Source organism: Poecilia mexicana, unplaced genomic scaffold, assembly GCF_051168715.1.
Source record: "Poecilia mexicana isolate PSO_F unplaced genomic scaffold, ASM5116871v1 scaffold_6, whole genome shotgun sequence".
Taxonomy (NCBI): domain Eukaryota; kingdom Metazoa; phylum Chordata; class Actinopteri; order Cyprinodontiformes; family Poeciliidae; genus Poecilia; species Poecilia mexicana.
This window is the reverse complement of record NW_028263375.1, coordinates 2,905,721-2,921,378: the sequence shown is the minus strand read 5'-3', so window position 1 is coordinate 2,921,378 and position 15,658 is coordinate 2,905,721. Positions and strand designations below refer to the sequence as shown.

At 40.3% G+C, this 15,658-nt stretch overlaps 1 protein-coding gene across 1 annotated transcript; it reads left to right on the top strand.

Annotated features, from left to right (window-relative positions):
• Positions 1-253: 253 nt before the first annotated feature.
• On the top strand, positions 254-1,426 carry LOC148158510 (uncharacterized). The gene has a single exon (XM_088006706.1). It carries the CDS (start codon positions 254-256, stop codon positions 1,424-1,426), a length of 1,173 nt encoding a protein of 390 aa, XP_087862832.1.
• Positions 1,427-15,658: the final 14,232 nt, after the last annotated feature.

Here is a 15,658-nt window from a genome sequence, read left to right as displayed (position 1 = left end):
CAAAACCCCTACAAATTACATGAAATACTGCTGCTTCCAGTGGAAGCCTGAAATAAGACCCATAATAGTTTCCCCAATGGTATCAATGACATCAGCAGTGATGTCATCACTCTGTGATATCACAAAGGAATCTCTCTCTTGAATGTAGCTCACAGACAGAGTTTTCTCTGACCTGTTCCACAGTTCAATTGCGGCAGATCACCCTTCAGAGCTTGTTAGATATCGATTCCAGAGAAGTGAGAATTTACCAGTCATGAAGCAACAGCAGACTGCTTTTAAACATGAAGCTTTTCCAGCTAAGCTTTCATGGGTCGACATGGTAGACCTCAACATCCAAGTCGACTACGACGCTGTCATTTTCCCTGTTGAAGAGGACAGCGTCGGCCCCATTGAGCCGGAAGATCAATCAGAGATCCAGGGGGAATCAAGTCCTTCCGGCAACTTTGAGACATCTTTGGAAGTTGAGCAGAAAACAACACCCTCTGCTGGCTTTGAGATTACCCCCTCAGTGGAAGACGTGGAAGAGACGAACCAACACGTCAAAGATCTGACAAAGCAGGTAGACGATCTTAAAACAGAGTTGCAAAATCAGATTTTTGAACTCCATCAGGAAAGAGACCGAAGGGTTGCATTTCAGGCTGAAGTCAAATCCCAGCAGGAGGAGATTCAAAGACTGCAAACAATGTTGGAAAAAGAACGTCACCAGCAAAAGATTAAAGATGTGCCAAAGGTTTCTTGCTCTTCCAAAGTCACAGTTGACAAGAGCGTTCTTCAACAGCTGGAGTACTTCAAGCGGGAGGCTGCAAAATACGCCTTCCGCAATAAAGGTCTAATTGAAGTAATGGTTGAAGAATACAAAGTGAGACTTAAATATGAGGAGCAGCTCAAAAATCACTCTGAGCAAGCTTCCAAATTTAAGGCTCAGGAGGAAATGATGAAAGCTCTCCAGGGTCAGGTTGCAGACCTTAAGGTGGAGTTAAAACTTGCTCTGGAAAATATCCATCCTCGAGTCTCCACCCAACCAGAGACCACCCTGCAAACAGAGGAGCCCGAGCAAAGGCAGACCTTCAATCAACAAGGGGTCTCCATGCATGGCCTGACTCGGCCTACATCCACCTTGCAAACAGTAGGCTCCCTACAAAAAGAGGAGACCAAGGATAGACAGACCTCCAATAAATCAGGGAGGTCTGAGGAAAGACGGACCTCCAATCAACCAGGGAGGTCCGAGGAAAGATGGACCCCCAATCAACCAGGTGGGTCCGAGGAAAGACAGACCATCTCTCAAACACGGAGGTCTGAAGAAAGACGGATGTCCATGCGACCAACCTCAACTGGTTGCATGGAGGGCCTTCATGTTGGCATTGGCATGAAGACCAATCTAAGCCCGGCTCGGCCTTTACACCGACCCACACCCAGGTGGTTCTAACCTAGGTCACTATCCAAACCCAGGTTTAGCCAACACTGGGCATTATGTAACTTCAATCCTTTACTCCAAGGGTGCCCAAAGTCGGTCCTCAAGGCCTGACTTTGAGCACCCCTGCTTTACACAAATTTAGGAAGTCAAAACAGACTAATCAACCAGGGAGGTCAGAAGAAAGATGGACCTCCAATCAACCAGGGAGGTCCGAGGAAAGACAGACCATCTATCAACCACAGAGGTCTGAAGAACAATGGACGTGCATGCAACCAACCTCAACTGGTTGCATGGAGAGCCTTTATGTTGGCATTGGCATGAAGACCAATCTAAGCCCGGCTCGGCTTTTACACCGACCCACACCCTGTGGTACTAACCTAGGTCACTATCCAAACCCAGGTTTTGCCAACACCGGGCATTATGTAACTTCAGTCTTTTACTCCAGGGGTGCCCAAAGTTGGTCCTTGAGGCCCGACTTTGAGCACCCCTGCTTTACACAAATTTAGGAAATCAAAACAGACGCAGGCAAATAAAATGCCTGCGTCTGATTTCCAAAATCAATGGATTTTGAAAACAATGATTTTGTTTTCTCCAAAATCAATGGAGAAAACACAAGATCAATTTCAGAGTTAAAAACCCCAAAATAAACATTATTAAAACTGTCCAGAAACACCCAATCTGAACCAAAAGGTAAACTTTTGGTTCTGATTGGCTCCACATAGACAGAACCAAAAGGTAAATGCATCAGAAACTAATTGGTTTCTGATGTGTCTCAGCACATTCAACACATTAGACTATTAATGTACTGCAGCTATGCAATTGGCAGAAATACAACCTAACATTATATCATCATAATGTGATATAATAAATGATTATATCATTCTATAAATGGTTTCTATACCATTTATAGAATGATTTAGAAAACAAAATGCTATACAGGCTTTTCAAATCTATTTCGACCCATATTAGTAGCTGCGATTTTCCCTAACCCTAACCAATAATAGCCTATTCCTAGTTAACTAAAACTTAATTTGCACTTTACCTCTAAAAGTTACTCCTGATCCAAAGCAATGAATCCATCATATTAGGACCAGGTCTTGGTCCTATTATGATGGGCATAATATGACACTTATAATGGTGCGTTCGCACCAAACACATTTTGAGTATCAGGCATGTCTGGTTTACATTCATACTCTATTGGAGGCACGTCGAGGGCCGAAGCGGCGTGTTTGGAGCGTCTAGCGCAACTTTGGACGCTCCACATAGACTTTGAATATAAACCAGACTCACCTGACGCTCAAAACGTGTTTGGTGTGAATGCACCATTAGAATGTTCAGTTCCTATGGTAACAATTACATCAGTGATGACATCACTCTTTGATGCATCAAATGAATCTCTCTTGAGTGTAGCACACACACTGTTTTTTCAGACCTGTTCCTGTTTCAGACTTATAAGTTATAAGTTATGAATCTTCTCTAGGAGCTGTTTAAATTATTTGAAGGCACAAAATCAGTCCAGTAGAAGTTCACATTCTCAGGTGAGAGAGACTCACCTGGTATAAAGTAAATTTTTCAGTACTGAAATTGCACCGAATATAGATTAGTTTCATCAAAGCATGTCATGAATATGTGTGAATGCCATGTACTCCATCTCAAGTCCAGAGCATACTTTTTTGTTGCTTTTGCCACCACTAGATATGCATTTAAGACATAACGTAAACGGCACTATTCAGAGATGCAATGAGTTTATAGCAGTTGTTTGAATTATCTAATCGTCTGTTGATTTGCAGCAGTCCACATTACTAGCAGATATACAGGGCCCCAAAATAAAATTCTGCTTTGTCCCCATGGAGGCTTGGGCCAGCGGTCCTGATGCCAACATCTCCAGAAAACATATTAAAGATTGTGATTTTCCTGTAAAAAGTATATAACAGGTAGGAGTGATGAAGCAGAAGCAAATCTGTGCTTCACTAATCCTCCTGGAATCTGTTCTGATCAAACATTTAATTAACATTTCCAAACAGCACCATATCTGAACTTTCTTCAAAATAATCAGTGTCCATGTTATTTTCTGTCATTCCAGACTATATACTTATTTCTTGTAATAAACAAACAGTTTTAGCTCCTTTAATACAACGGTACTACTGCATAAACAATATGCAATATATATATATATATATATATATATATATATATATATATATATATATATCTGTACACCAACATGTTCACAAAAAGACAATATAGCTAAACTGATTTGACTCATGTAACATAAAAACAATCTAAGCAACATAATATTACTTTCCAACAACTTTCAAAACCATTTTATTTTATAGCTGATAACTGACGGTGTATTAAGCCAAATTTTGAGTTGAATTTGGCCCGTTTTTTGTTAATTATGTCACCACAGTTACTCGAAATGCCAACAAAAGTAATAGCTCTCCTCACGGGATCGAGCTGCACGTTTTGATATATATTGTGAGGGGGCTTGCAGCGGTATGAGCCGCGTTAACGGTACTAGGAAGAGGCAGTTATTCTGAGGTATAGAACAATAGGTGCCTGCCTATGCATTGCTATGGCAAGCCCCAACTAGCACATTTCTAAAGAAATTTAAATGGGGCCTGCCAAAGTGTGCCTGTCAGTTGGAACGCAGCGTTCTGATGCTAAAAATTAGCATCACTGCTGAAGTAAGCTACAATGTACTCAATAGCATGTGGAGAGTCATAAACATGTTGAGTAACATGGACTTACTCCATTCAGTATGTTAAAATTAACCAAAATGCTAATGTTAGCCTAAATGCTGCCAGTGGCATGTGGGATATAATTAGCATGTTGTCTTACATTGACTTCCTCAATTCAGTGTGCTAAACATGGCAAATAAAAAGCAAAAATACCTAAAAGCTTATGATGGGGAAAAGGATACTGCTAATGTGGTCAGTAGCTACTGGTAATGCTTGTGCTTAGGTTAATGCACTGCCTTCTGATTTTTACTTTTACAAAAGTAAACATCTGATGTGTACTTTGTGGTACTTGGTTACCAGAAAATGCGCTCATCTCTTAGCAACAGATTATCAACAAATATTGTTATTGTTCAAAAAGCATAAGATTTCTTCTGCTCTTTTGAAATATGACTTCACATATCCTACTTACTAAAGAATTGTGCAGTTGGTGAATTTGGCAGAAAAATGAAAATCTCTTTATTTTTGTCATTGATGGTAAATACATTATAAAACAGGCATTCAATACAAAAGTCAATTTGCTTTATACTTTGTGGCAGTTTGTTGCCAGAATAAAACGCTCATCTCTTAAAATAGAATTAATTATTGCTTTTAAAATATAAGCTTTTTTGCATAAGATATCTTATACAACTTGACAAGAATTGTGCAGATGGTGAATTTGGCTAAAGAGTGAATGCCAGTGTTGTAGTACTCGATATCGGTCTTGGTCTCGAGACCATTTTTTGATGGTCTCGGTCTCGTGAAAATATCACTAAACATACAGCATACTGTCCACTTTATTTAACATCTTTGTTTTCACTGGATGCAAAACATACCAATTAAAATCCAACCAATAACGTGTTTCTGTTACTCCCCCTCCCCACCTCCCAACTTAATAAATAAATAAAACACAAGAATGAAAGAGCACGCAGAGCATGCACATTGCTCTTTGATTGTTTTCGTTCAAAGTGGCAGCTGTAATGTGTGCCATGGTGTCAGACTGCCTGGCTTCATGTAGTGGGAGAGAGAGTGAGACAAGTCACGATGAGCGCCTTGTGCTTGGTTACCTCTTGCTTATTGCTCCTTGGTCAGTGTTCATAGTTGAGCGTTTTTTACCATCTGGGCATTGCCTCAATTGCTATGTTTAATGGTACAGAGAGTGGTGGTTTCTGACATGAGAAATATAGGGAAATGCCCCGGGGCGTTATCTTTTTAGGGATGGCACCAGACCACCACGGATTGTAGCACAGAGATGGAAGTTTGTCCTGCTTTTTTAATATTGGTAAAATTTATCAAGTATTTAATATATAGGTCTTTTATATTACTACAGATCTTTCAGATCAGTTTGAGAAGCAATTTTGATCATATTTCACATTTTATTGTGAAACCAAGACTAGCACGAGGTGCTAGTCTTGGTTTTGACTCTGTCTCAACTTTCCTCGGTCTTGGTCTTGTCTTGGTCTCGGGTTAGGTGGTCTTGACCACAACACTGCTACAAAAGAAACAACGGCATGGAGTGAAAACTGTGGATAAAACGTAATGCCTCCAGTTTGGCAGCATTTAATGTATTTAAAACAAAGAACGAATTAATAATTAAAAACATTGACAATTATTGGCGTTGGCTAATATGAAATGCAGATATTCTGATAAGATTTTCAGCCGTAGCGTCCAGCCCTTGCTGTATTTATAAAAAATATGATATGACAAAAGTTTTTACCAAAGGAGTCAGAATACAAACATGGTGCATCATGTATGACTTCACTTCTTAATTATGCACAACTTTGTTGTTACCACAAAATGAAAAACAAACAAAAAACATATGTGAATAATTTTTCACGGCATTGATAAGAAGACAACACTGGTATTGATTACGGTTTCCAAATAACGCTCTGCATCATCACAGAACTGGTTGATATGTTTGTTGGGAAAAAAATATTAATGAAGGTTTGGCTTTAATATTTAATTAGCCTTTGGAATAGTGTCCACAGGAAATACCAGCAGTCTAACAAAATACAGGTTATAATTACAGAAAAACATGAGACCTTTTTATTTTCAGTTGTGGAGAAAACAAAGATCAAAGGATCATTATCTGTCTCCCACCGTATTTGAGATTTACATGACAGAACAGTTTCAGAGGCATCAGGAAATAATGATTCACCTCTGCTAATGCTTCCTTCACTCTGCGAGATGTTGATGCAAATCAGATCAAACTTTAAAGCAACAGGCTCCTTGATAAGCAGCAGCGGGATTATTTGAAGTTGGACAAATTAGACTTAATGGAAATATGATGTTCTGCAGTCCTGATGAGTTGAAAGCTATTCTGAAACAGCAGAATTATGTTCAATGAACGAACGGACTACTACTAAGAGAAAAAAAGACGACATGGATATCTCTTATTATTGACGTTAATTTTCACAGTAATAGTATTCAGAACAGAAGAGTCTAACATTATCAACACAAAGAAAATTAAAATAAGGTTAAAACCTTATGCTATACTCCTGAATTCAGGGACTGTCAGTCAAACTGACCTGCAATTGTTGCTTATTTGCTTAAACATTCACTGCTTGGTTTCATTTTTTGCCTATTGAACAAGCCTTTTTATGTGAGAAGAACTCTTTGATCAAACATAAAAATTTTTTTGAAATATAAGAGACATTTTTGAAAAGCCATTCCAGACCAATTTTTCTATTTTTTGAAATTGGTACAGGTTTGTGGCGCAGACCTTGGCTTTATCACAGCTAATTATCAATCAATAAACCAATCAATCAATCAATCAAGCAGGTTTATTTGTATAGCACAGTTCAGCAACAGGGCAGTTCAAAGTTCTTTACATAAAACAAAACACAAAGTTACAGAACGCACAGTCAACAATCGCCAAGTGCCGACAAATAGTGTTTCATACTGCAGCCAGCTGCAATAAAGATCACACAAGATTGTGTCCAAATGAGCAGATTGTTAGAAGTCACCTTCCATTACTAGCGATAGCGCTGGTTCTTTTATGAAGCTCTCATTCTCTCATGCCAACAGATACAGGAGCATCAACATGCTTAAGCCCACAACCCCTCCCCCCATTTGACCGTTTTCCCGTATTTGGCATCACTTGTGAACGTTGAACCTTCAAGCAGCGGTCTTCACTGGCATAGCCCTTCATATATGGGAGACTGAAAAGTATCCTGTTTTCAGACACTGTAAACCCAAGGAACGGGAAACCAAAGTCCAGGGAATCTTCCCCCGATAGCTCCAGACCCTCATTCACCAGGCATTGTGGTCTGTGAATCAATCTTGCATCATCTACCTTACAGATGCTGATTTTGGTGACATCAAAAAAAGGGTCTGGTAAAAAAACAGACCATTGTTCTAGGCTATTTGCTTTGTACAGAGGGTCTGGGCTTTAGGTTATTTAGAAATGAATGCTTCCTGGAGGCATGGTCTGTGTTGGCTGTGTTTTAAATTTAACCCAGTTTTAAATTGAACCAGTTTGACACTATGAAGCTTGCCAGAAATTGCCTGCGCTGTAAACAACCATCTTCCATTGCAAAGAGAGAAGAGCCGATCCGAACGAGGCGGCTGTTAACGCCGATACAATATTTGGAAGAGTGACCAACACAGACCAAACGGCTTCCTTCACTTCCTCTGCTGCCGTTACTAAATCGATTATAGCAGACATGTGTACAAGTCTAAAATAGCACAGAAAATGTACATAATCATTCACAACTTCACTGTCTGTTCTGTCGGAGAAATCCAAGATAATAGGAGAAAGCTCAAATGGAGCTCTGAAGAGAGATGAGAATTGAGCCCAATTGTGTAGGAAACCAATGGCCAGGTGAGTGAATTTCAAATGTATTGCATATTTTTAGATCAAATACATTTTGCCCATCTGTTAAACACCTGAAACAGAAGAACACTGAGTCCACAAGAAATGCAAAACATTGTCAGTACATTTCACCTTTCCTTTTTTAGGTGAAAAGCACACATATGTCGCTTATAAGCTTTAATCCAAACATGGCAACACCAGTGCTGCACACACCATCTGATCACAGCAAATCTATTATTTGATGATGATTTTCTGTTTCAGGTGTAGAGCTCAAATTTCCGAGACAAACCCAGCGTGTGATTATTTCATGCACTGCACGGTGGAAAACAATGCAATCAGCAGAAACTCCCAGGCTGGACTGATATGAAGAGGAAATGGTGAGATTTGTTATCGCTCAGCGGTGGGCAAAATGTATTCAAATCACAACTCTGGAAGCAGGGACTTGTCAACCCTTCAAAGCTTTTTCAGCCACAACCCAACTTGCCCATTATGCCATGTTCAGCCTTTACAAGCTGTGTTGAATTAATAACTACTAACATAACAAAAATAGAATGGTCCTTGTTAGAGATAAGGACTATTCAGACAGCTATTTAGAAAAACCAAACTACGTATTTTAGCTGGTTAATTGTAAAGTGTCTTCAGAGCGCCTTGGTGCCAATCTGGATGTTGTTCACCGAGCTGCCATGCTTATTTAAGGACATGTACGCTGTGCAATACAATCATCAATACACTCCCACACCAGGCCTACAGTTTGGCCTGATTTAAAACTGTAGCTCCTCTTCTAGATTTTTTTCTTTTCTTTTTTTTTTCTTTTGGTACATCAACTTTCTTTTTTTTTTTGGTAAGAAAGAACCTGGTTACTGTAACGGAGGAATATTTTTCAGTGGGGAGCTTTAGAGAAAGGGATGCAGTGACTCACCTGGCTCTGCCTAAGTCCCTTCCTTCATTACCCTGGCCTACTTTATGTCCCTTTTTCTCACCACAGATGCCTCTTTCAATTTCTAATGCTCAACTCATTCTTTCCCCCCCCCCCACACACACACAGACACACACTTTTTTTTCTCTCTCTCTCTCTCTGGCCTGTCATGCTTTTTTCTCCTCTGAATCTCATTAACTCCCGCCCCTCCCCTGCCCCTCTGTCCCTGTACCACCTCCTCTCTTTCTGTCATCTCAGTCTCCTCCGGTCCTGCTTGGCTTGACTTGAGTTTTTGGCTTCAAAAACTTTCAGTCTTGTTTTGTTCCAGTCAAAAACCTTCATAGGTTTCCCACCTCTGAGGGAATCTGTCAATCAGAGCTAACACTTTGACAAGGCATACCAGAGTGTTTTAATGAAGACATAGAAATACATGTTCCAGGCTGTGAGGTCAACTTTGTTTGAGGTTTTGTATCAAATTTTTTTGATTTCAGTGGCTCATGCAGACCGTGTAAATGTCACAACTACAAACTGATTTTTTTTTGTAAAGATTGATGCTAAAATTCTAAGGACTTAGAGGCGTAGGCAACATACGGGGCTAGAGCACTTTATTATGTCCCAATTGTCCCTTGGCGCTCAACTTGGAGAAGCAGATTGCAAAATGTGTTTTCTTTCGTAGCATCTACTGTTTCACTGTCTTTCAAACAGCTTCAAACCAAAAGAAAAAAGAAAGAGAAAAGTTAGATTTTGGTTGCAATTTACATCCCCGTCACTAGATGCCACTAAAACCAAAGCACTTATCCAACTGCAGGCCGGTGAAAGTTTTCCACACCAATCTCCCACAGAGAATTATGATATATATATTTTAAAGAAAACTTCCACTGTTATGGTTCTTTTATTGTTTTTTAATGAAAGTTGCAAACGGTTGCCAGGCGTCAGGGTTCAACGTTGATAATTGAGTTTCAGTTATTAAAAAAATAAATAAATAAAAAAGACTGGATGCAGAGCATAATCCCCAGCGGCTGATAAGCACAGTTACACACTCACTTTCATCTTAATGGTGATGCTAATGAAAAACAAATTGCATAAATTTATAGGGTACTGCTTCATGTTGTCTGTAAGGATCAGAAGATATAAATAGATCAGAAAATGCAGATGCTTACCAGAGCGTGTGTGTGTGTGTGTGTGTGTGAATGAGCAGAATAGAAGGAATCGCTAGACATTTGGAAGGTAATATAAGCAAACGTCTAATCTGGGTTGGCATCAACCATCTTTCCAGTTGTTAGACTGAAATCCAAAATGAAAGGAAATGAACTGACAAGTCTGGGAGAGAAAAGAAACCCAACAACAACAAAACAGAGTTTTGTGTTTGCAGGGGAGCTCTGAATTCTGATGAAGAGAGCGAGCTTTTAATAGACCTGAGACAGCTGTGTGACTCCACAGTCCACAGCCACACACACACACACAGAAGGAAATTAACTTCCATAATCAACCTGGAAGACGCGACTGATGGAAGAAATTTTTTAATTTATTGCTATTATTGGATCATTTTCCAGTAATGATGGATTAAGAAAGCAGAAGTGTTGAATTTGAAATGTTTCAAAAATAAATTATCTCTGTTGATTATGTTTCAGGTTGCAATATTGTGTTTTCCATGCACATATACAGCACAATTAAGTAACTCTGTTACCTTCAGTTGTTATAAAAGTGCTGTACATATCAAATGTGACTTAAAAAAAATTTGACCTTGTAATTTAAGGCCTTAAAATTGGGCCTCTGTCTCTCTGAAACAACGTTTTTACCAGAGTTTCACCAAGAAGAGGCTCCTATAAAAAGCTAAGCAAATGCATAGTTACACCAAGTGTTTGCTAATTGCTCCTGGCTAGTCTGAAGGAGCTGAGTGGGGCAGTCATGGAGAAGGGCTCCTCTGAGGCATGAGCTCTGAAGCCACAGCTCTGAGGAGGAGCTACATCCTGAAGGCGGAGCTAGGTCCACCCAGGCATTTTCCGCAGCAGAATGGTTGCCATGGAGATTAAAGGATTTTGTCAAACAGGCATGAAAGAGTCAAAGCAACTCTGCAGATGTGCTTCTAATATGATGTAATACTAAAAAAATAATTTTACAGAATACTACTCCTTTAAATTTAAATAAGCAACTAAAATAATAACCCTCCTTTAAGTGTTAGTTGTGGTAAATCTTTGTTTGCTTTAGAGAAGTCATGTTTATTCCAATTAGATTTATTTGAAATGATTATTGAAAATTAACTTGGTGAACTTTACATTAAGTGTGTAATGTAAAGTTTATCAACCTTAATTCACCTTCAATAAAATAAGGAGTGAAGAAAAAAAAGCTGCCCCATGCGTTCTTCCAGGTTAAGCCTTTTCCAACTTTGGGCAGAAGAAAGAAATAAGAACTAGAGAATACCAATTACCTTGTTAGGCTGGCAGGGTTGAAAATAAAACCCCTGCATGACGCTCTTCAAACGTCATTGTGTCAGTGTGTGTTTCTCCAAAGCCTGTGATCATCATCACCAGTTGAAGGTACAACATTATTGTAAAACCTTAGCTGACAGTTGTGAATCATTAACGAGGGATTTTCCTAGGGCGGCGATCAGCCCAGCACAGAAGGTGTGAGTAAGGCAGGCCACCAACCCTCTCAGGGAGGAACATCAACGCCATTTCCTCAGCCTTTTGGCACCGGCTCTTTAAAAGATGACTCAGACCGGCTGGGGCAGAGGCACCGCGGAGCTGATGATTCCTCACAAAGTGAACACACAGCTGCATTCACACACAAGCCAAGAAGGGAACCGCACAGTTTTAAACACATCGAGAGCGAACGCATGAGCCGCAGTCTCGTTCACACGCAAGAACTCTGCATGAATGCACTCCTACTGTAACCTCCCCCAGGACACTTGTGAAAAAGATGTGAGAAATTAACAAAGTGCAACAAAACAAAAAGAAAAAGAGAAAAAGATCACAAACAAAATCATGCAACATGGCCACACTCGGTCTAATTTTATCTCGCTGATATAAACCTTCTTCGGGTACCAAACAAAACCGCGCTCTCAAAATGCACTTCACATTGTTGGAACATAAACAGAGAGAGACCTGAAGTATATCAAAGGAGCACAACACAAATTAAACAGCTCTGCTGTAACCCAAACTGTTCGCTATAAAACAGGATCTTCTTTTTCCTGGCTGCTCGTGTGTGAAAAACCCATAACCATAAACAGTCCAGCTGGCAATCCGTTCAGAGGCCCCAGGGCTTTGGGCGCTGTGTCAGCGCAGAGCTGAGTGGCTTTAACAGGTCCTGGGATGCGTATGAAGGCCCGGGCGTCCCTCACCTGGATGTAATACGCCTTCGGTTGCTCGGACTCGCTGCTCTCTTCAAGGATGCCCTCAGCTCTCAGCAGGCCAGGTTTAGGCTCACATGTGCTGGACAGATGGAGCTCATTCACTCGTGTGACAGAAGAGCACAGCAGGGACCCTGGTTTGATGCGATTGGTGATATGCTGTTATACAACATGTGGATAACAGCATAATCACATAATCCGTGTTCTTGGGTCCATCTTTGTTCACATCAGACCTGAACTTTCAGAGTCACATAGAGATAGTTACAAAGTCGGCCTTCTGTCGCCTGAAGAACATTTCCCGGATTGGAAATGTCTCGGCAAGATCTCGAGAAGCTCATCCATGCGATTATTTTTAGTCTGCCACAGTGTCTTCACGGGTCTGCCTAAAAATATCAGATGGCTGCAGCTGATCCAGAACACTGCTGCTCAAATTCTCACTAAAATCAGGAAGATAGAGCGCTACGTAGCATCACTTTACACTGAAGATCTGCTGCTGTTGTGTCAACCCTCCAGACCTCTCAGACCAAACATGAAGAAGCAGCATCGCAGAAAACTGCAGAACTGCTGACACACATGTTATCATCCCACGTGTTTTCATATATCTAAAGATGCTTTTTCCATATTGGTCCAAATGTGAAAACCAGGAAATGGAGTCCTGTCATTACAAAAGAGTTCATGCATCTTTAATATTGCCTTCCTACAATATATGTGTGTTTTCTTTCTTCGCGCCATGAGTTACTTTTTTAACAAAAAATCTTAGGCTGGAAGTTTTATGCGTTATACACAGTATATGATTGTGTCCATTTGGTCATTATTACTTATATCTGTGTGGTGTATGTTGCGTCTCTGTGTTGTGATGCTTATGCCATGAAACGTTTTGGCTCATCCTAAATATTTGTAGCACCCTGGCTTAGCAAGAGAACATGTTTCCTCAGCTAATCTGAACAGAAGTGCCTCAGATTAGCGTTAGCAATAGCATGATAAAGTGTTATCAAACCACTGGCCTTGAGTGACTGCTAAGGAAAAGTGCCATGTTTTAAATATGGTGCAGCGTCAAACCAAATATGTACATAGGAATTTTCTGCAGACCTCTGAGGCACAAATCTGGAGAAGGATCCAGAAACATTTCTGCTGCTTTAAGGTCCCAGTGAGCTCAGCGGCCTCCATCACTGGTCAGTGGTGGAAGTCTGAAACTCCTCCTACAGCTGACTGACCGTCTAAACTGAGCAATCAGAGGAGAAAGGTCTTAGTCAGGAAGGAGACCAAGAACCTGATGATTCCTTGTGGCAGAACTCCAACATCCCTCTGTAGAGAGAAGTGAGCTTTCCAGAATGACAACCATCTCTGGAGGAGTCCACCAGTAGAGTGGCCTTAAGGCACATTGCAACCCATCTGGAGTTTATCTAAAGGAACCTGAAGGACTCAGACCATGAGAAACAAGATTTTCTGGTCTGACGACACAAAGATTGACGCCAGGCGTCGTGTTGGGAGGAAACCAGACTTGGCTCATCAGGTCAATACCTAACTACAGTGAATCATGCTGCAGGTAGCATCATGCTATTTGGATGTTTTGCAGCATCAGGAACTGGTAGGTTAGTCAGAATAGAGGGAGATAGACAGAGACATCCTGGATGAAAACTTGCATCACCCCAGTCTGACCTCGGACTGGGCGGTGGTTCATTTTCCAGCAGGACGACGACACGAAGCACATGGCCAGGATCTCAAAGACTTTCAGAACCACTCTGGGAACGTCCTGGAGCGGCCAAGTCAGAATCCAGGCTTCAATCAATTTAACATCTTGGAGAGATCTGAAAATGTCTGACAGAAGTCTCCCGTCCATCCTGATGAAACTCGAGAAGAACTGCAAAGAAGAATGGCTCAACTTGCCAAAGATAGGCGTGCTAAGCTGGTGGAAGCATGTTCAGAAAGACTTGAGGTTGTAAATGCTGCCAAAGGTGGATCAACAAAGTATTAAGCAAAGGCTGTCAATGTCGATATAAATATGATTTCTACGTTTTCTATTTTTAACAAATAAGCAACACTTTTAAAAAAATCGACATTTTGATATAATGAGGTATTTGTGTGTAGCATTGTAATACAGTTTGGAATGAGGCTGTAGCGTAGCAACATGTGAAAAAAGTGAAGAGCTGTGGATTCTTTCTGGATGCGTTGTACTTTGGCTTTCTCATATTACCTCATCTCAAAATGAAAATTCTCTAATTTCTGCCATTTATTATCATGTACTATATTTTTGACTCATTACACAAACAAGGGAGGAAAAAAAAGAAAAAATACAATTTTAGCAACTTTTTCAGTGTAAGCTCTGCAGTATTCAGATGCTATAAATATTATGAACTTAAACAAAGTACATGGATCTGGTTGCAGCAGACTTCATCTTGGTTGTCAAGGAGCTTGGGAGCAATATATATAATTGTTTCACCCAAAGCTTTGCAATTTGCAAGCAGGAAATTGTTTTTCTAACCTGAGCTGAACAAATGCTGATGAACAACCATTTCAGGATTAGAACCTACCAACCGGATTTATGAAAACCACTGTGTTTGCAGCTGGAAAAGGAGGATGACTCCTAACACTTCTGTAAGTAGACATGCAAGAGAGGATGAGGAAGCATATCAAGATGGAAAAAGCGCTGTTGTTTTCCAGCTTGAATCTCTTTATTTCTCTTTCTTTTTGTAGAAATTGCTTCTTCTGCAAAATATACAGCACCGCTGTGTGGCTCCATATACTGTATTTACCTGTGACTCTCTGAGTGGCATTGCTGAAAAGTGAAGTAACTTTTGCTGTCTTTAATGAGCAGTAATGCATGAAGTAATCCCATTTCTTCGGCTTTCCAAGTCTTATTAGCATACACTGATTGCTAAATGGATTGTTTACACCTTGTGCAAACAAACACGCTCTGCTTCCCGTTTAGCACTTAATTGAAACTTTTAACACGTAGCTATTGGAAAATGCCTCCACGGTCACCAGTTTGTGGGAAAGCAGACAAGGACAAATGGAAAGCGAGGGTTATTTAAAAACAAATGTAAATGTTCCCACCCTCACTCACTGCATTCTCTCTAATGTGCCGCTCCTCTATTTCCCTGGTAATCATTCACTAATTATAGCCACAGCTAAAATCCCTCCTCCATCATTCACTATTTTTTTTTTTTTATCACACTCAGACATTCCTTCTAATTCGATTTCCAACATTAATGCCGCTTTAATTACAACAGCCAAATTGCGCACTGCCTGCACTGACAGACAGCGGAGTAACAGTCAAGTCCAAAAGGTGTTTTATTCTCTTCCCTCTGATTCCAGTAGCAGAGTGAATCCAAAATCATTTGAACATCTGGTTTAACACTTACATCTAGTGGTGGAGGGGTGGAACTGCAACTCAATACCATACCATACCATACCAACTTTATTTATAAAGCACTTTAAAACAACCACA